The sequence below is a fragment of the Enoplosus armatus genome, chromosome 23, assembly GCF_043641665.1.
Source record: "Enoplosus armatus isolate fEnoArm2 chromosome 23, fEnoArm2.hap1, whole genome shotgun sequence".
Classification (NCBI taxonomy): Eukaryota; Metazoa; Chordata; class Actinopteri; order Centrarchiformes; family Enoplosidae; genus Enoplosus; species Enoplosus armatus.
In genome coordinates this window covers 29,823-52,294 of record NC_092202.1, presented here as the reverse complement: position 1 = coordinate 52,294, position 22,472 = coordinate 29,823, and the positions used below count along the sequence as shown (strand labels likewise).

Sequence of the window (22,472 nt, the reverse complement as noted above, 5' to 3'; positions counted from 1 at the left end):
CAGACCGATAAAGTTTGAAGCCTGTTTGATGGAGCGTTGGTTTCATTTTAAAACGTGAGTGTCATGTTTCCGAACGTCACTCTGATCTGATTTTTATTGACGACGACACATCAAAAACTGTTGTCACAACACACTGAATGCAGCTCAGTTTGAACTGACTAGTTTTTACTTTCCATTCTAAACTGAAATAAACTGTTTCTATTGTTTCTATTGTTATTTATTTCATGCAGGTTGCCAGGATGCAGCTTCCCAGGTTGCTAGGGGCATGTCTGTGGTTGCTATGCATTACAGAGGTCTGGACAGCAACCTTTAAGCTGGCTCTGATTGGTCCATGGTCTTGTGACCCCATGTTCTCCCGGGCAATGCCGACAGCGGCAGCCAACCTGGCGTTGTCACGTTTACGGAGCGACAGTGGTCTCAGCAAAGGATACTGGTACGATGTGAAACTGCTGGATGAGGACTGCTCCACCTCCAAAGGTTTGTTAACCAATCAACTAACGGGGACTTAAGACTGAATTATTAGATCATAATAAGACTAAATGCTTTAAGTTGAAGTTGTTCAAACTGTGGATTTTTTGTTTTTATAACAAACAAAAAGACACTTTTACAAATTCACATTCAAGTGTATTCCACTGAAACCTGTCTCATTTCTCAGGTTGTGTGACAGGTCTTCTTTGGTTTTATTTCAGCTCTGACAGAACTCGGGGACATGGAGGGTTATGGCCACGCCTACATTGGACCCTTTAACCCCGCCCTCTGTCATACTGCCTCCTTATTGGCTCAGCACTGGGAGGCGGGGCTTGCCTCTCCAGGCTGCCTGGATGCTGATTGGCCCAATCTGCCACCCATTACTCCACCCAGCAGAGTCCTGTTCACCATCCTCAGGTTCTTCCGCTGGGCGCATGTCGCCGTCATCTCAGGTGAGGGGTGGTCTCACATGAAGGTTGATGTCACTGCATGGGGCATGGTCTGACCTGAGGGTGTGTGGTTTCTCTTTAGTAGTCATGCTGTTTCTCCAGATTTTGAAGGAAATTCAGCCGTCAGAGTTTGAGTCAAATCTGGAAACATTTAAATCAAATGTTGAATGTGTTATTTAAACTACTATTGTAAAATAAAGTGTTAAATATCTAAAATATATAATATTGCTGTAAAAGTAAATGAACTAATCTCAGTTTAATGTTTTCTGTTCTGCTTCACTAGACTAAAGATTTTAAGTTTCAGGTTTTTAGAAACCAGAATTTTTGTAAATATATGTTTGACTCAGTGGTGTTTCAGGAGATTCAGTTAATATCTCTTGTTAGTTCTCTTAAAAATGATAAAAGTGATTTGCATTGATGCCTAATCATTATTATTACTAAGCTGATTATTGTCCACGTCATAAATAACGCTTGTTAGCTCCGTCTTGTATTTCTTTTCATCTTCATCTTGTTACAGAAAATAAAGTTTTTTCTGGAACTATTTGGCAGAGCAAAGACAGAAATAAATATAATTTAATTACATAATGAAATAACCAACAGATACAAAAAACAACTATAACAATGACATCAAAATATTAATATCATGAAAAGGGGTATAAATAATCAATCAGTATGACTCATCAATAAGAGACAGTTTATAAAAAGAGTTCGTCTATTGTTAAATTCAGATGTGGATGAAACAGTCAGCAATTTTTATAAACACTCGGATTAGTGATTAATGATAATGTGAGATAATAATCTATATTTTTACCTCATTTGTGTTTATCTGTCCTTCCTCCTCCGGTCTGGTTGTCAGCTCCATCTGACCTATGGGACAGCACTGGACAGGAAGTGGCCTCAGCGCTCAGAGCTCTGGGCCTGCCGATTGGTCCGGTGGTTACCATGGAAACAAAGAACAAGGGCGGACCTCGGGAGGCGCTCAGAGTGATCAAAGAGGCAGACAAGGTCAAAGGTCAGAGCTGAAAGATGAAGTCTGATCATTCATGTAAAAAAGTTTAAAAAGGTTAAAAATGAGAAAAACATGAAGCTGCAGTCAGAGAATAAATGTTCAGTCCTTCATATTAAACAGATCAGTTTCCGAGAGTCTGGAAAAGTCCAAACAGGATGGAAAATCTATAACTGTTTTTCATCCCCTGAGAAACAAAACAAAATCAATGATTTGATCAAATGTCACAGATAATTAATCTGTTTCTGTTAACCCTAACCCTCCAGTTTATCAGAACTATTTAAAGTGTTCAACTGTTTCTCGTTTTTATTTTTCAGTGGTGATCATGTGCATGAGTTCCGTCCTGATTGGTGGAGAGGATCAGAGAGAGCTCCTATTGGCTGCTCTGGACATGGGGATGGTTTCCGACGGTTACGTGTTCATTCCGTATGATGCCCTGCTGTACGCCATGCCATACCAGGTAACCAATCACTTTAATACCAAACAGATTGATCAAAAACTCCTTCAAATCAGTTGAAATTCAGCTGATTTTTCTCTGAAACTCTGTAGTTGAAACTCTGTAGATTGATCAAAAACTCCTTCAAATCAGTTGAAATTCAGCTGATTTTTCTCTGAAACTCTGAAACTGCTATTTAACAGAAAACTCTCTGTGTAATGTCTGAATACTGAGCATAACTATAGTTTCATATAAAGATGGTGAAATATAACATGACTTGTGATCCATGGTTTAAATTGAAAATGTTTTAAAACTGCATTACCACCAGAAAAGTATTTATTACTGAAGCTGTTGTTACATGCTTGATTTTATTTTTAAATTTCCTGAATTACACATAAAAATAATCTTTCATCCTCAAAGACTTCAAGTGTTTTTTTCTTACCTCAAACAGGAAGTTCAGAATCAAGTTTATTAGAAGCTGAATTTTCTTTTTGTTCCCTCATTTCTCTCCCCTTCCAATCAGGACACAGTCTTCCCTCAGCTGACCAATAGCACGAAGCTTCGTCATGCCTACAGCTCCGTTCTGACTGTTACCATGGCGTCCAACCAGAGTTTCTATGAAGCGTTTCGTCAGGCTCAAATCAACCGAGAGATCCGGTCTGCTGTAACTGCTACTGAGGTAAATAAAAAACGAATACGACACAGCCTATACAACTGTGTACTCAACAACTACTACACAACACATACAACATGTAAACAACAACAACAACTACACAACACATAAAACATACACACAACAACAACAACTACACAACACATACAACATGTACCCAACAACTACTACACAACACATACAACATACACAACAAGAACAACACAACATATACAACATGTACTCAACAACTACTGCACAACTCATACGACATGTAAACAACAACAACAACAACAACAACTACACAACACATAAAACATACACACCACAACAACAGCAACAACAACAACAACACATAAAACATACACACAACAACTACAACAACTACACAACACATACAACATGTACACAACAACTACTACACAACACATACGACATGTAAGCAACAACAACTACACAACACATAAAACATACACACAACAATAACAACAACTACACAAAACATAAAACATACACACAACAACAACTACTACTACAACATACACACAACAACAACTACTACACAACACATACAACATGTACTCAGCAACTACTACACAACACATACAACATACACACAACAACAACTACTACTACTCAACATTTACAAAATATACACAACAACAACAACAACTACACAACATGTAAACAACACCAACTTCACAACACATACAACATGTACACAACAACAACAACAACTACACAACACGTACAACATTTACACAACAACAACTACACAACACATACAACATGTAAACAACACACACAACATATACACAACAACAACTACACAACACATACAATATGTACACAACTACTACACAACACATAAAACATACACACAACAACAACAATAACAACAACAACTACACAACACATACAACATGTAAACAACACCAACTACACAACATGTACACAACAACTACTACACAACATATACAACATGTACACAACAACAACAACAACTACAAAACACATACAACATGTACACAACAACAACAACTACTACTACACAACACATACAACATATACAACATGTAAACAACAACTACACAACACATACATTATGTAAACAACACCAACTACACAACACATAGAACATGTACACAACAACTACTACACAACAACAACAACTACACAACACATACATTATGTAAACAACAACAACAACACAACATGTACAAAACTACTACACAACACATACAACATACACACAACTACTACACAATACATACAACATGCACACAACAACAACAACTATTACACAACATATACAACATGTAAACAACAACAACTACACAACACATACAACATGTAAACAACAACAACAACAACTACACAACACATACAACATGTTAACAACAACAGCAACAACTACATAACACATACAACACGTACACAACAAACACCCCTGTTATCTCTGAGTGGGTTTTAGGTTTTTTCGAACTGGCTAAGGCAAAGAAAGCCTGGCTATGTCGAACTTGCTTCGTACTACACCCTCAGATCTGCAGTGGCTGCAACAAGTACTACACAACTTCAACTACACAATAACTACATGTAACAACAAATACTAAACTATATGTACACAAGAAATACATGTACAAAACAAAAAACACACAACATATACATGAAAATAAAAGAAACTTCAGAAGTATTAATGTATACATTATTTAATGTACTATATCAATATGTAAAATGAATTATCATTAATCATTAATTTTGTCCTGAATTTTGTCTACAGGTGTCTCCGGTCTTTGGGACCATCTTTAACATGGTGTACTTCGTTGCTAAGGCGGTGGAGGAGCGTCGTCAGGCAGGGGGCGGGCACTGGGTGACTGGCGATCAGCTCATCCAATCAGATGGAGGCTTTGATTTCCAAGGCTTCAATCAGGTCAGAAACATTTTACCTTTTAACTAAAAAATAAATTCAAAATATTTGTCTAAATGCTGGTTCACTACAGTCATAATGGGGGATAATAAAGGAATAAACAATGACTCTAACCCTCTTATGATAAATTGGCTAAAGTCTGCTTTACTGCCACTAAACATCTCAGTCAAAGTTTATCTTTCTGCAATTTACTGTTAAAGGTTTTATATATTTGGGTGTTAAATCTGAAGGATACAGATTTAACACCCATCCTTCACTAAGTCCACTTGTGTCAGATAATTACAAGACTGCTTTGTTCTGATTTAGATAGATGGACTCATATTTCAGCTGTAGAAATGAACGGACCTGTCTGACCACCCTCAGTCTCCAGAAAAGTTGTACATTTATTTGTTTTATTTATTTAGCCATAACCCTAACCTGGTAAAAAAAAACTTCTAACAGAGAAATGAAGAATCAGGTCCAAATTTTACGTTTTAGTTTTGGTATTATACATCCTTTGTGTATTTGGTTCAACCCATTAAACAGTGCAGCTTGATACACCACTGGGAAGAATATAGTTAAACCTTGGTGACAAGATGTGGTGTCCTCAAATATTACTTTTAATATCATATCAATATATAGATTTGAATCAGAATCAGAATCAGAAACTGTTTATTGCCAAGTAACATACATTACAAGGAATTTGCCGTGGTCTGATGGTGCTACATTTTTGTTTAAACATATAACATATAACATATAATCTGACAGACAACAAGCATGTAAAAATATAAAGGTAAAAGAATAGAAAAAATAAATAGCAAACAGTGCAGTGACCAAAATAAAGTGTCCAGTAGGGGGTGTGTGCGTTAATGTAACGCAGGGGGGACAGGGGCGGTGTACGTTAATATAACGTATAACTTGTGTTTGTGTTGGGGGGGGGGGGGGGGGGATCAGTGCAAGACTTTGTCCATGTTTGTCAGGTTGACTGCAGAGGGGAAGAAACTGTTTTCGTGGCGGGAGGTTTTGGTCCTGATGGACCGCAGCCTCCTGGGTTAGGGTCAGCTGCCTCAGGAAGTACATCCTCTGTTGGGCTTTCTTGATGAGGGTGCTGATGTTGAGCCCAGGAAATGGAAGGACTCCACAGTGTCCACTGGAGAGTCACACAGGTTGATGGGGGTGGGTGGGGCTGCACTCTTCCTAAAATCTACAACCATCTCCACTGTCTTTGAAGCGTTAAGTTGTTAGGTTGTTGCTGTTGCACCAGGTCACCAGATGGTCAATCTCCCACCTGTAGGCAGACTCATCCTCACCAGAGATGAGTCTGATGAGGGTGGTGTCGTCCGCGAACTTCAGGAGGTTGACGGACTGGTGACTGGAGGTGCAGCTGTTGGTGTACAGGGAGAAGAGTAGAGGAGAAAGAACGCAGCCTTGAGGGGAGCCGGTGCTGATCGTCCGCGAGTCTGAGACGTGTTTCCCCAGCTTCACGTGCTGCTTCCTGTCAGACAGGAAACCTGTGATCCACCTGCAGGTGGGGTCAGGCACGTTAAGCTGGGAGAGCTTGTCCTGAAGAAGAGCCGGGACGATCGTGTTGAAGGCAGAGCTGAAGTCCATGAACAGGATCCTGGCATAGGATCCCGTTCATGGACTTCCAGGTGCTGAAGGATGAAGTGTAGGGCCAAGTTGACGGTGTCATCTACAGACCTGTTGGCTCTGTAGGCAGCCATCCACTGCGCCATCTTGAATAATGCAATTTGATGCAATTGTGTCCAATTTATTATGTTTAGTCTCTGAAATATATGAAGTTCCTACAGAGATACCACTCCTCTAGTCTTTATTCTGTTGTGATTTCAGTTACATCATCAGTCACATGATAAACCAAACAAGTAGAATGATGATGATGAGGATGTTGTCAGCTCCAGTTTCATCCCCTTCTCTCCTCTTTTTTCTCAGGTGTTGTATGGAGGTAAAGAGGGGCGTGGCCAGCAGGCCAGGTATGTGGTATTGGACAGTGATGGTGACCGACTTGTACCGACACACTCGCTCGCTCCGACACACACCGACGGGGCGGTCGGAGGTCTGAGGCCGCTGAGTCGCTCCTTCATCTTCCCTGGGGGTAAACCCCCCACCGCCAGCTTCTGTTGGTTCAGTCCAGAGGAGGCCTGCAGTGGGGGTATGTTCACTGACCTACAGGGAGGGTGGGATCTTTGTCTAATTAGATTCTGTCAGCTGTTTCTGTGATGGGGTGTTCAAGTGCAGCTGGGAAAGTTCAGGACGTCCATGTTGACTAAAGGTCTGAGCTCTGTTGAGCGCCCCTACTGTCCATCTTGATAATGTGAGTGTATTTTAGTTTCATTGATTCAGGAACTTTAGTGTCAGCAGGAAGTGAAACATCTGAAGATCTTTTTTCTTTTGTCTGATGTTGAATTATTCTATTATCTGCGTTTATGTGCAGGTTTGGACACGGTGACGATGTTCTTCGTCTTCCTGTTGCTCTGTGCTCTGATTGGAGCTTTTTCCTATTGGATTAGGTGAACACACACACACAAACACACACACACACAAGGCTCTGTGTCTCCCCGTCTCCTCGTCTCGTCTCTCCTCCGTCCTCCTGCCTGTGGCCCCGAAATCGACCCAATAGTCGATCAGAAATTTCAGTCAGCGCCCCCTGCTGCTGCCGCCTGATCTCGCAGTTCATCTCCAACGAGCCTATTTTGTTAAATGCCGACTGCCGACTCGTCTGTCCTTGAGTCTCTTCCTCACCTCCTCTGGAGGGAGGGACTAAGACGCGAGGAGAGGAGGCGAGGAAAGAATCGAGTGTCTAAACTGAGAAATGAGAACAGGCTTCACACTATTCTTCTTAGCTTCTTTATTACTTCATGATCCTTATCAGTCAGTCTGTCTGTACTCGACAACCATAAATCATTTAAATTATTTATTGTTGAAGTGTAAACCTGATCAGGACTAATACCAATACTACTACTACTAAAAATAATAATAGTAATAATAATACTAATCTGTGTGAACAGGAAGTACAAGAGAGCAGCAAATATCTGTAAACTCATCCTGACTCTGGATGACATCGTCTTCATCGACACTCAAGTCAGCAGGAAGGTCAGAAACTGTTTACTTCACTAAACTGCCCACTAAGTACTCTTTCTACTGCTATCAGTACTAGTACTTACTCTTTAGTTGTGTTGATCTTGTTGATGTTGACATTGTTGTTGTTTTTGTAGAAACTGAACGATGAGTCGATCATGAGGAGTCTTCTGGAAATTAAAACTCCGTTCCGCTCGATTGCTCGAAGTTACATCCTGACGACACCTGAGAGCTCCAACATAGGAATACTGGAGGTAAACCTGTACCTATGCCTGTACCTGTCTGTTTATGTGTACCTGTCTGTCTCTCCCACTTACTGACTCTGTGCTGTGATTGGTTGTGTTGTTACCAGGGCGACTGGGTTTGGCTGAAGAAGATTCCTGTTGGAAAGACAATAACGGCTGTCAATCAAAACACCCAGAGTCTGTTCAGCCAGGTATGACGAACATTAGATACACAGTAAATACACAATAAAACACAGTAAAAACATGTTTTTATTATATTCTGACACAATATTGATAATGTGTTGACAGGAGATTAACATTGTGATATATGTAATGTATGTTCTGTCTGTTCTCCAGTTGAGAGAGATGCGACATGAGAACCTGAACCTGTATTTGGGTCTTTTTCTGGACTCTGGGATCTTTGCTCTGGTGGTTGAACACTGTCCTCGAGGAAGTCTAGCTGACCTGCTGGCCGACAGCAACATGAGGCTGGACTGGATGTTCAAGTCCTCCCTGCTCATGGACCTCATCAAGGTGCTGCTGAGATACTACTACTGCTACTACTACTGCTACTGCTGCTACTGCTACTATTACTACGGCCACTGCTACTACTGCTACTACTACTAGTGCTACTGCTGCTGCTACTACTACTACTACTACTGCTACTACTACTGCTACTGCTACTACTACTACTACTACTACTGCTACCACTACTACTACTACTACTGCTACTACTACTACTACTACTCCTACTACTACTACTACTGCTACAACTACTACTACTGCTACTACTGCTATTACTGCTACTACTACTGCTAACAATAATAGTGATAATAATGTCCTGATGATAAAACATCCTGATTATAAACTAGTAAAAGCTGCAGATATGTCTTAATATGTGTCGCTGGGTGTTAAAGAGTTAGGGTTTAGAGGTTGTCAGTGTTGAGGCTTTGTGTGGTCTGACTCAGCTGGTCCTTTAATCCTCTGTGTGCCTACATCTGTCCATCACACAGGAACTTCCTGTCTCACTTTCAAAGTTAAAGTCTGAAGGTGACTGAGCTTCAGTCAGCGGAGCTCACAGATTACAGCTGAAGTTAATAATACCTAATACTCTAAATCCCTTCTTTAATGATACATTTGCTATCCAGCCTTTAAATAGAAACTAAAAGAAAGCTCATACATTTTATAAGTATGATGTTTTATTTCTATTCGCCACTTAATTTTTCAGTTTCTGTTCTCTGACGCTGATGGAGGTTATTCAATGATAATAAATGCAGCTTTCTGTGTGTTTCAGGGGATGAAGTACCTTCATCTACGAGGTTTGAGTCACGGCCGTCTAAAGTCAACAAACTGTTTAGTCGACGGACGCTTTGTTCTGAAAATCTCAGACTACGGACTTCCCATGATCCTTCACTCCCAAAGCCTCAGCCTACCTGATGACCCACAAGGTAAAAACTTCAAAAACACGTCATCATTCTGAAAACATGAAGCTGAAGGAGTCATGTCAAAGATAGACACAGTCTACCTCACTGTCTCTCTCTCTATGTGTCGTTCTGTCTGTTTACCTGTCTACCTGTCCAACGCTGTCTGTCTACCTGTCTAACTCTGCCTGTCTGTCTAACTCTGTCTGTCTACCTGTCTGCCTGTCTAACTCTGTCTGTCGACCTGTCTGCCTGTCTGCCTGTCTAACTTTGTCTGTCGACCTGTCTGCCTGCCTGTCTGTCTAACTCTGCCTGTCTGCCTGTCAAACTCTGCCTGTCTACCTGTCTGTCTCTCAGAGCTGCTGTGGACCGCTCCGGAGCTCTTGAGGAATCCGGTCCGAGGAGGCTCGTTTGCAGGAGACGTCTTCAGTTTCTCCATCATCATACAGGAAGTGATCTCACGAACTCTGCCGTATGCCATGATGGACATGCCCGCCCATGGTGAGACAGGACATCTGTCTGTCTTACCACCGGTCTGTCTTTCTGACCAAATCTAATAATAACTTTATTTTTTTTGCCAAAGGATTTTACAAAAGATGCACATATATTACATATTATATACACATGTGACACATGCTGATGCAGTCCATTCTTTGATTGCTATTCAATACAGTACAATACAGTTTTATACAATTTGATACAATTATTTGATACTATACAAATCCAGAGTTTATTTTTGGATCTTGTGGTGGTTGTGAGTCCCTCAGGTTGGCAGCCAGATACATCTTTAGCTGCCAGAGGAGCTGCTGTCCTCTGAGAACTGCCAGTTTTTCTTCTGGAGTTAGCATCAGGAAGTTATTTTCTTTGCCATTTCTTTCTGAGGAGAAGTTGTCACAGTGGAGGAGGAGGTGCGTCTCTGTCTCTACCCCCCGTCGAGCAGTGACCACATACACGCTCGTCTCTGGGCAGCCATATCTGTCTGTGTCTGCCTGTTTCTACTGCCACTCGCTGGTCTCTGAGTCTGGATCTGGTCAGGATCAGTCTCTGTTTTGTATCTCTGACATATCTCTGGAGATACTCAGCTCATTTATATGCTCTGTTTAGAGTCAAATGACATTGTATTGTTCTAAATATAGATCTTTTATTCTGTTGTTTTGAGTCAGTGCTGCATCGTCAGCTGACTGAGGGGACTGTTTTCAGGGTTCAGCTCCTCAGCTCCACCTGTCTGTCCGTCTGTCTGACCACCTGTCTGTTTACCTGTCTGTCTCTCAGAGATAGTGGAGCGTCTGAAGCAGCCTCCTCCTCTCTGCAGACCACTTGTTTCGGTGGATGAAGCTCCTGCCGAGTGTCTCAGTCTGATGAATGAATGTTGGAATGAAGATGCGAGCAAGAGACCAAGCTTCGATGACATTTTCAAACAGGTGAGACAAGCTGCACAGCTGCCACCTGCTGGCTTATGTCAGGAACTGCCTCTGTATGTTTAGGTTTATCATAAAATACTGACTTTTTCATTCAGTTTTAGAATAGGGAACTTCTCCAAAAAACCCAACAAAAAACACTTTTCTACTTCAGACATGTTTAAAAAAAAAAAAACATTCCTGAGAAGAGCTGTCCTGTGTTTTGTGTGTGCAGTTTCGGGGCATTAACAGAGGGAAGAGGGCAAACATCATTGACTCCATGTTGCGGATGTTGGAGCAGTACAGTTCAAACCTGGAGGATCTGATTAGAGAGCGAACAGACGAATTGGAGGTTGAGAGAAACAAGACGGAGAAGCTGGTTGGACAGCTCCTGCCAAAGTAAGACACATTTAATTTAAAACTGAAATAATAAAGTACAAGTTAGTAGTTTCATTAACAAAAATCATCACAGTGACAACATAGCACACAGTGACAACATCGCACCTGTTTAGTCAGACAGGAGCCATTTTCCTCTTATTTCTGTGTCCTGTTTGACTGCTCTGCATCCTATCCTATATTAAAATGTGAATTAGAGTCACAAATTGCATCTCTGATGTCCATCCAGAATAAACCTCCAGAAATCCACTTAGAAATCAGAGAAAAGACGCTGCAGAACTTCCCTGAGAATCATCATTTTTTTAAGTTTTTTTCATTATCAAAGTAATCCAGTGACAGTTGTCTGTACATGCATGGGTACACTGCAAACAGGAGCTGCTAACAGTTAATTCTGAATAATTTTAATGGTGACAATTTGAATCCAAACTAATATAGGCTACAAAAATGGGACTCAAAAGAGAATAACAGTACAAAATAATATCAAAACCAGCATGTTTATTTAATACAACAAAAAGGTTCAGGAGCTGAAGAAGGATGGGTGTATGTGTGGGGATATTATTTATTCTCTAAATATTAATAAATGTGTGTGTGTGTGTGTTTCAGGTCCGTGGCTCAGGCTCTGAAGAAAGGGAAGCCGGTCCGACCTGAACATTATTCAGACTGCACTCTTTACTTCAGTGATATTGTTGGATTTACGACCATCTCAGCTCTCAGTGAACCCATTGAGGTACCAACTGTTTAAACGCCCACTGATAATCTATATCAGAATCAGAATCAGAATCAGAAACTGTTTATTGCCAAGTAACATACATTACAAGGAGTTTGCCGTGGTCTGATGGTGCCATTGTTTTGATAACAATAAGTAGAATATAAAAGGTAAAATAAGAATAAAAATAAAAATAAGATAAATAACAAACAGTGCAGTGACCAGAATAAAGTAAAGTGTCCAGATAAAGTGTCCAGTAGGGGGTGGGTGCGTTAATGTAATGCAGTGGGGACAGGGGTGATGTACGTTAATATAACGTATAACTTGTGTTTGTGTGTTTGTGTTCTGGGGGGGGGGCAGTCAGGTTGACTGCAGAGGGGAAGAAACTGTTTTTGTGGCGGGAGGTTTTGGTCCTGATGGACCGCAGCCTCCTGCCAGAGGGGAGGGGGTCGAACAGATAGTGTCCGGGGTGGGAGGGGTCGGCAGCGATCTTCCCTGCTCTCCTCAGGGTCCTGGAGGAGTACAGGTCCTGAAGAGATGGAAGGTTGCAGCCAATCACCGTCTCTGCAGTGCGGATGATACGCTGCAGTCTGCGTCTGTCTTTGGTGGAGGCAGCAGCGTACCAGACGGTGATGGAGGAGGTGACGATGGACTCTATGATGGCAGTGTAGAAGTGAACCAGCATTTTTTTGTGGCAGGTTAAACTTCCTCAGCTGCCTCAGGAAGTACATCCTCTGTTGGGCTTTCTTGATGAGGGAGCTGATGTTCAGCTCCCACCGGAGGTCCTGGCTGATGATGGAGCCCAGGAAACGGAAGGACTCCACAGTGTCCACTGGAGAGTCACACAGGGTGATGGGGACGGGTGGGGCTGCGCTCTTCCTAAAGTCAACAACCATCTCCACTGTCTTTGAAGCGTTAAGCTCCAGGTTGTTGCTGTTGCACCAGGTCACCAGATGTTCAATCTCCCACCTGTAGGCAGACTCATCCTCTCCAGAGATGAGTCCGATGAGGGTGGTGTCGTCCGCGAACTTCAGGAGCTTGACAGACTGGTGATTGGAGGTGCAGGTGTTGGTGTAGAGGGAGAAGAGTAGAGGAGAAAGAACGCAGCCTTGAGGGGAGCCGGTGCTGATCGTCCGCGAGTCTGAGAGGTGTTTCCCCAGCTTCACGTGCTGCTTCCTGTCAGACAGGAAATCTGTGATCCACCTGCAGGTGGGGTCAGGCACGTTCAGCTGGGAGAGCTTGTCCTGAAGAAGAGCCGGGACGATCCTGTTGAAGGCAGAGCTGAAGTCCACGAACAGGATCCTGGCATAGGATCCCGCGGAATCCAGGTGCTGGAGGATGAAGTGTAGGGCCAGGTTGACGGCGTCGTCTACAGACCTGTTGGCTCTGTAGGCGAACTGCAGGGGGTCCAGCAGAGGGTCTGTGATGGATTTGAGGTGGGACAAAACCAGGGTTTCAAATGATTTCATGACCACAGAGGTCAGGGCGACGGGTCTGTAGTCATTTAATCCTGTGGGCCCTGTTTTTTTGGGAACGGGGATGATGGTGGAGGCCTTGAAGCAGGCTGGCATGTGGCATGTCTCCAGTGAGGTGTTGAAGATGTCTGTGAACACCGGAGACAGCTGATCGGCGCAGCTCTTCAGGCAGGATGGGGAGATGGAGCCTGGTCCATCTGGTCTATCCATCACTGTTTAACTAAAACTGTGTGTTTGCGTGTGTCTGTATGCGCAGGTGGTCGACCTGCTGAATGACCTCTACACCATGTTTGATGCCATCATTGCTACTCATGATGTCTACAAGGTATGAACCATTTGACTTAAAGAACACTCATGTTTGAACTTTTTTTCATCACTGAGTTTGACCACATGAAGCTGGTTAAATTTGTTAACTCATCTTTTTCTGTTTCATTCCTCCGTTCAGACCAAAATTGAGTTTTATTAAAACTCTCCCCAAGTCAAGTCCATTTTATTCATATATCCCAATATCACAAATCACAATTTTCCTCAAGGGGCTTTACAGTCTGTACAGCCTATGACACCCTCTGTCCTTAGACCCTTGATTCGAATGAGGAATAACTCCCCACCAAAGAAGAAGAAGAAGAAGAAATGGAAGAAATCTCAGGAAGAGCAGCAGAGGAGGGATCCCTCTCCTAGGACAGGCAGACAGGAAATAGTTGTTGTGTACAAATTAGATTCACAATAGAAAATCGTAGTTTATACAATTATGATGACAAAATGTAGATTGTAAACCATAAGTGAGGAGGATGGTTCTAGGAGGACAATTGAGCAGCTTTAGGTGTCGCCCACTAATCTGAGCCACACCACCTCCTCTCTACCATAGAGACCTGGAAAGAGGACAGGCCGCACACAACATTCAATTCAATTCAATTTTCAATTCAATTTTATTTATATAGCAAAGTCATCTCATGAGACTTTACAAAATAGAGCAGGTTTAGACTGACTCTTTATAATGTTATTACAGAGACCCAACAGTTCCCACCATGAGCAAGCACTTTGGCGACAGTGGCAAGGAAAAACTTCCTTTTAAGAGGCAGAAACCTCGAGCAGAACCAGACTCTAGGTGGGCGGTCATCTGCTTTGACCGGTTGGGTTTGAGAGAGAGAGACAGAGACAGAGAGAGAGAGAGAGAGAGAGAGAGGGAGAGAGAGACAGAGACAGAGAGATAGACGTAGAGACACAGATAGACAGACAGACAGACAAACAGACAGGTAGGCAAAGATGTATGGCAGCACTAGCAGTAGAAATAGCTGTAATATTAGCTGAGATTAATAATAGCAGCTTTAATATTAACAGAACTACGACTAAACATAATAACTGTAGTGATGAGAGTCAGGCAGGCCCATGGCAGCAGCACCCAGGCGTACCAGGACCACGATCCACAGCGACCTACGAGTCGACAAAGCACAAAGAAACTCCGGGGAAGAAATAAAGTTAGTAACATGCATTGGACTGTGATGAATGTGCAAAGATGAGGAGGGAGAGGAGGAAAGCTCAGTGCATCATGGGAAGTTCCCCAGCAGTGTAGGCCTATAGCAGCATAACTAGGGGCTGGTCCAGGCAGGCCTGAGCCAGCCCTTAACTATAAGCGTTATCAAAAAGCAAAGTTTTAAGCCTACTCTTAAAAGTTGAACCATTTGAAGACTTTTAATAGTAGTGCATGGTAGACCAGACAACAAAACCCTAACCCTAACCCGCAAATACTGAGGAATTTCTACTCCTGCATCATTAAGAGCGTCCTGGCAGGGAACATTAATGTCTGGTATGGAAACAGCACCAAACAGGACCGCAAGGCCCTGAAAAGAGTGGTTCGTTCAGCTGAAAGTACAATAGGCGGTGCTCTACCCTGCCTAAAGAATATTTACACCAGGTGCTGCAAGAATAAGGCAAGGACAATCCCAACCACCCGGACTGCCTTTGGCCTAACCCTGCTGTGGCTGGGAAGAAGGTTCCGGATATCAGGGTTGGACTGGCCATCTGGCACACCAAGCACTTTTCCACATAACATAATCGTAATGCTATCATAAAGTGAAACCATCAACTACTGCTGGTGCTCAGCCAATAGCATAGTATAAGCTATTTTTCCAACCCATATTAGGCTAAGGGTTCCCTTGATAAAGATGTGTGAAGAGGCTGTATAATAGGTCACATCTGTAGCTCTACAGTGCTAAGATATACACCTGCTTATGTATTAGCCTAGGACAGGGAAAACAAATTGTTTTCATTTCTAACAGAGTTGTCCTATGTTTATTTTCAGGTATGTGGTAACAATTATTATATATATGGTATGGATTAGTATCATATCTGGGGGTTGGGGTAACTGCTTTGTTTAAGGAGGAGATATCCCTCTTTCCTACTTCTGCTGCTGTACTTGAACACATACATGAAGCATCTGTATTTCCATTTTAATGGAAAACATTGACCAGTGAATTTAGGATTATATACTTAAATTTTACAAAATCATTTGAAATTATGCTTTGACTTCTAGCAGAGGTTATTTTATTTCTTTTTTTTTTAAATCTTGGATAATTACTTCTTCTCCTACTTGAGTATGGATATTGTGTACTCCACAGCCACCTCTGATCACCAGGGAGTCAGTCAAGAGTAAGTGAGCACACTGGACTGGTACACCTGTCCATGGCACTACTCAGCTTTGTAGTGGTTAGGGGAAAAGCACAGTATGCATATTTCAGAAGACTGCAAGGATGGTGTACTGGTGAATCTACCCTCAGGCCAGTAGGATCCCATTTGTTCCTCCCCCCACCTGTCTGTCTCACTCCTCACCAGATTTGGGCTGTGATGCAGTTTTGTTGTGTGTTAACTGAAAAGAGACAAAGATGAAAAGATTTAACTGTTTTAATGTTGTTCAGGTGGACAGACGTCTCTACTAAAAACACCCAGAGACTCTCAATTTTTAGACAGTAGTCAAAGTTTCTAACTCAAATGTCTAAATGCTAGCTTCATCGTTTCCCATTAACAATGATCATGATCAATGATAATTCAGTGAACATCAGCACACATGTTGTATAAATAAATTATAACATAAATGTATCCCCCAGACTACTGTGAACTGTTTTGTTTGCAGGTAGAAACTATCGGTGATGCCTACATGGTGGCTTCAGGTATTCCCAACAGAAATGGGAATCGACATGCAGCTGAAGTGGCCAACATGTCCCTGGACATCCTGCACTCAATAGCTGCTTTTAAGATCAAACACATGCCTGAGATTAAAGTCAAAATACGCATCGGACTGCATTCAGGTACACACACACACACACACACACATATTTGACCACATTTCAATACTTTGATTTTAATCAGAATCAATTTGTCTTGGCGTTTTGGTGCATAACAATAAACATAGTAAAATCAGAATCAGAATCAGAAGCTGTTTATTGCCAAGTAGCATACATTACAAGGAATTTGCCGTGGTCTGATGGTGCTGACAATAAACGTAAAAATATAAAGGTAAAAAAAAAATAAGATAAGATAAATAACAAACAGTGCAATGACCAAATAAAGTGTCCAGTAGGGGGTGGGTGCGTTAATGTAATGCAGGGGGGACCGGGGCGGTGTACGTTAATATAACGTATAACTTGTTTGTGTTGGGGGGGGTCAGTGCAAGTCTTTGGCCATGTTCGTCAGGTTGACTGCAGAGGGGAAGAAACTGTTTTTGTGGTGGGAGGTTTTGGTCCTGATGGACTGCAGCCTCCTGCTGCTGAGGGGAGGGGGTCAAACAGATTGTGTCTGGGGTGGGAGGGGTCGGCAGCGATCTTCCCTGCTCTCCTCAGGGTCCTGGAGGAGTACAGGTCCTGAAGAGATGGGAGGTCGCAGCCAATCACCTTCTCTGCAGAGCGGATGATACGCTGCAGTCTGCCCCTGTCCTTGGTGGAGGCAGCAGCGTACCAGACAGTGATGGAGGAGGTGAGGATGGACTCTATGACGGCAGTGTAGAAGTGAGCCAGCATTGTTTGTGGCAGGTTAAACTTCCTCAGCTGTCTCAGGAAGTACATCCTCTGTTGGGCTTTCTTTATGAGGGAGCTGATGTTCAGATCCCACCGGAGGTTCTGGCTGATGATGGAGCCAAGGAAACAGAAGGACTCCACAGTGTCCACTGGAGAGTCACACAGGGTGATAGGGGCGGGTGGGGCTGCGCTCTTCCTAAAATCTACAACCATCTCCACTGTCTTTGAAGCGTTAAGCTCCAGGTTGTTGCTGTTGCACCAGGTCACCAGATGTGAACTTCAGGAGATTTACGGACTGGAGCAGTTTTCCGGGGGTTTTGTCTCTTGAAGAGCCTGTTCACATCTCTTTCAAGGACAGACAGAGATGTCGATGTTGGAGGAGGTGGGGGGGGGGGGGCACTGTGGGGGGCAGCTGTGATGTTAGGAGGTGTGAGTTTTCAGCCCCAGGTGTGATGAGGGGGTTGGGGCTGTTGGGCTGGAGCCAGTGGGTGATGGTGTGGGGGATGGTGTTTGGACTGTCCCATTGTCTTTCAAAGCGACAGTAGAAGTTGTTGAGGCTGTTGGTGAGGTGTCGGTCACTAGCAGAGTTGGGGGCTCTAGGCTTGTAGTTGGTGATCTGCCTGAGCCCCCTCCACACAGAAGCAGAGTCGTTGGAGGAGAACTGGTTTTGTAGTCTCTCTGAGTACAGTTGTTTAGCTTCCGTCACCGCCTTGATAAACTTGTACTTGGCTTCCTTAAACTCCACTCTGTTGCCACTCTTAAACGCCTCTTCCTTTTCCAACTTCAACTGTCGCAGTCTTGCTGTGAACCAGGGTTTGTCATTGTTATAACTCACCCTGGTGCAAGTTGGTACACAGCAGTCCTCACAGAAGCTGATATACGACGTCACAGCCTCTGTGTACTCATCCAGACTGTTGGTAGCAGTCCTGAAAACATCCCAGTCAGTACAGTCCAAACACGCCTTCAGGTCCTCTGCAGCTTCACTGGTCCACTACTTTGATGTTCTCACAACAGGCTTTGAAAGTTTTAATTTCTGCCTGTATGCAAGAATCAGGTGGACCATGTCGTGGTCAGAGTGTCCCAGTGCAGCGCGGGTGACGGCGTGAAAAGCGTTACTGACTGTGGTGTAACAGTGATCCAGAGTGTTCCCCTCCCTGGTGGGGTATTTAATAAACTGTTTGTATTTGGGGAGGTCATGTCTGAGGTTACCTTTGTTAAAGTCATCGAGGACAATAACTAAGGAGTCCGGGTTGGTCCGCTCCGTTTCCAGTATCTGGTCGGCGAGTGCGCGCTGTCCGTCCTGCACGTTGGCCTCCGGTGGAATGTAAACACCAACCAAAATAAATGAAGCCAACTCACGGGGGGAGTAGTAGCGTTTACAGTCAATGAATGTCCTCGCTGGTGAAGACCCTAAACTGTCACGTTTCCCTCTACGTTGACGCAGAGCTGCAAAGGTGAGAGCACCTTTGACGAGAATGTCCCACAAAACAGCTGAGGGTGTAAGAAATTCGGGAAACAAATCCACTGGAGTTGTTCCCCTGACGTTCATGAGGTCTTGTCTGGTGAAAGACCTCTGTAAACCAAAACAAAAAACACTGTTTACAAACAAAAAAGGCAAAACAATGCGCTCCAACAGACCGAGGCAGCCATCCACTGCGCCATCTTGAGATAATATGTATGGAATGTGCCAAAAGTTCACAGTATGAGGTATAAAGAATATACAAAATGTGTAAGATGGTAATCCCAAAAATCAGTCAGTCATTGGCGAAACATCAGCCAGTATGTGGCTAAACATCAGTCAGTCATTGGCTAAACATCAGGCAGTCATTGGCCAGTCATTGGCTAAACATCAGTCAGTCATTGGCGAAACATCAGCCAGTCATCAGCCAGTCATTGGCTAAACATCAGTCAGTAACTGGCTAAACATTGGCCAGTCATCAGCCAGTCTTTGACTAAACATCAGCCATCCATCATTGTTGTTTGGCCATTGGCCTACCAAAAATAAAGTGCTCACATTCAGACACCCAAGCTGTTCTGTGAAGCCTGTAAGGCTGTGTGATTTCTAAACTCTGAAGAGTCAGCAGAACCTTCTGACAGTGCACCTCTCAGATGACCAGTAGGTTTGGTGAATGAAAAGTTTGTCTTTCTGAGATGAGATGGGTAAAAAAACAAGCTTAAATTTCTCAAAGTTCACTACTAAACACATGACTGAACCTGTCTGTCTCTCTACCTGTGTCTCTCTGTCTTCAGGTGCGGTTGTAGCAGGTGTGGTCGGTCTCACAATGCCCAGGTATTGTCTGTTTGGAGACACAGTGACCACAGCATCACACATGGAAGCCACCGGATTGCGTATGTAGAAAACAATAAAATCAGAGGTTTATTAACGGAGATTCTGCAGGAAAAATTACATCAAACTGTCGAATCTGAGCTAAATATTTCTCTTCTGTTGGTGGTTGTTTGGTGACAAGATCAATAACTAATATTCAATAATAATATTGTGTTTGTGGTCTCCAGCCTACAGGATCCACATCAGTCTGAGTACAGTGAAGGTCCTGACCAGTCTCAAACTCGGATACCACATAGACACCAGAAAGGCACAGGTACACTCACCTGCAATGTTTAGGTTCAGATGCAGCATGAAATGTTACCTTTTATTAAAATACACTTTTATTAAATATTTTTTGTTTAAGTACATGAATGACTTTTTTATGGTGAAAACAGAAAAGAGTTTTCCACAAAACCAAAAGTTAGACATTAGGATTATTAATAAAACCTTAAACCTATAAACTATAAAAACTGATAAGCTGTAGAATTGCACTGTGACAGTGAGGTTTGTGTATTTGTACACTGAAATGTGATTAAATGAAATGTCTGTTTTGGTAGGTGAAGGGCTTGGTTGATACATACTGGCTGATGGGTCGAGAAGGTTTCGATAAACCTCTTCCTGTTCCTCCAGACCTCACTGGAGGGTAAGAACACACATCTACAAAACCTCCTCCAACAGCCTCTTAAAGGAAGTTCTTCCTCTCCTCTGTCTCCATAGGGATTCTCATGGTGGTAGTTGGTGGTTCTCTGTAATGATATTATAAAGACTCAGTCTAAACTTTAGTTATGATTTGGCGCTATATAAATCAGATTTAATTGAATTGAATCATTATGATGAGAATTGTTAGTGAAACACACGATCAGTTAGTGAGACCGAGCTTGTGTCAAAAACAACTGTGTCTAAAAAATAACTGCTGGAAAAAATGTAATGAACCATTTTTAAGTTCAAGTGTGTGACACAGATCTCACCTGTCTGTCTCTTACCTCTCTTACCTGTCCCTGTCTCTCTCTCTTAGGGCCAGTAATCATGGTATCAGTCTGGACGAGATTCCAGTTGAAAGAAGACAAAAGTTTCTGGATCGACAGAAGAAGATAAAGAAATGATGCCAATACACACACACACTACCTCAAGGACTGGACTGTACTTTAAAGGACATTTTATCAGGTGGTGAAAAATTTTCAGACAAAAGTCGTGAAATCTTGGAGTTCTGAACAGACAACTGTTAGATCTACATGGACAGTGATTTCTACTTCCTGTTTGTAGCTGGAGGACGCTTGGCTCTGATTGGTCTTAACTTCCCTTCATCACATTAATATTGAACCAGTCAATTTCTGTGCCTCACATTACGCAGTAATAATATCCTAACAAAGTAAATGTAAATAAACACATCACTGACCCTGTTGGTTCTTTCAGTCACAGGTTGACAGTTGTTAGTCATTACATTTCTGTAGTTTGTTTTTCTTGTGTAAAGTCACAAAATCCTATAAATGTCTTCAGTCAAACAAAGTCAACAAGTTAATAAAATACAAATATACATGAGAAAACTTCCCATCATCCATTTGATCTTATATTCCGTCTAAGTGAATCTCAGTCTTTAAACTTGGTTTTTGTGTGATGCACTTGAAGGGACTTCACACCTTTTAAAATGAAGAAAAAGGTATGAGATGTGAACTGTAGCAGCTCAGACATGTGTTCACCGTCAGCTGAATATTAAATAAAAATCCACAAAGGAGACATGAGTTTAGCTACACAGTTATTATTGTTCCAGTGAATAAAGAGTAAATCAAAGTAAAATTCAGGCAGCCATGAGTCATAATTATTTTTGTCTCTGCCATCAATGTTTCCTACAATTATCCCAGAACTGCATGTTAGAAATTTAATTAATTTCCTGTATCCTTATTGTTGTTATTGTTCAGCCTTCCATGTTACAAATAATTCAATAAAATGTTGAGTACACAGTCTGTCTCTTTCAGTGAGTAAAATGTGTGAGGGGATGAAGAAGTTGAATCCTGGTGGAACGGGTTAGGGGAAGGGTTAGGACGTGGGTTAGGACCCCACCCCCTATTGGGGGCAGGTGGTGCTCGGGCCCTCCCCCAGTTGGCTCCCCAGTATTGTGGTACCGTAGGTTGGCCACGGCGTTTGCCGTAGCGAATCTCGGTCCACTCATTTCCCCATCCACCCATGATGGCAGTGGTGAAGGGGTTAATGAAATGTGTTTTTTTAATAGTTTTTTTAAACCTGAAATGAAATAAAACCTGTTTTTTAATGTAAATAACTTAGTTAGTTTTGAAAACACAAAAAAATCAAAAATCAAAATCAAAAAATCAAAAAATCAAAAAAAATAAATGTATCAAATGTATAAAATCAAATTAGTGTGCCCGTCTGGCGACGTTTGGGCCTAATGTAGGTCTTCTTCTTAGCAGCTAGCGATGGCTTCTCTCTCTCCTTCTCGCTCTCCTTCTCGCTCTCCTTCTCGCTCTCCTGCTCTGTCCTGCTTGGTGTGTCAG

General features: G+C 42.5%; 1 protein-coding gene across 1 annotated transcript; it reads left to right on the top strand.

Moving 5' to 3' along the window:
* Positions 1-239: 239 nt before the first annotated feature.
* Positions 240-21,068, top strand: LOC139305647 (retinal guanylyl cyclase 2-like). The gene is made up of 23 exons (XM_070929564.1): positions 240-477; positions 690-920; positions 1,774-1,929; positions 2,241-2,383; positions 2,883-3,038; positions 4,792-4,941; positions 6,868-7,087; positions 7,370-7,445; positions 7,944-8,028; positions 8,151-8,267; positions 8,366-8,449; positions 8,595-8,771; positions 9,532-9,685; positions 10,016-10,159; positions 10,931-11,079; positions 11,291-11,454; positions 12,055-12,178; positions 13,889-13,957; positions 16,760-16,934; positions 19,890-19,988; positions 20,154-20,239; positions 20,523-20,608; positions 20,981-21,068. Exons 1-23 carry the CDS (start codon positions 240-242, stop codon positions 21,066-21,068), a joined length of 3,171 nt encoding a protein of 1,056 aa, XP_070785665.1.
* Positions 21,069-22,472: the final 1,404 nt, after the last annotated feature.

Coding starts and splice junctions, on each gene's coding strand:
- LOC139305647 (XM_070929564.1), top strand. CDS start 240: ATGCAGCTTCCCAGGTTGCTAGGGGCATGTCTGTGGTTGCTATGCATT. Junction 11,455..12,054: donor GTTGGACAGCTCCTGCCAAA/GTAAGACACATT, acceptor TGTGTGTTTCAG/GTCCGTGGCTCAGGCTCTGA. Junction 19,989..20,153: donor CATGGAAGCCACCGGATTGC/GTATGTAGAAAA, acceptor TGTGGTCTCCAG/CCTACAGGATCCACATCAGT.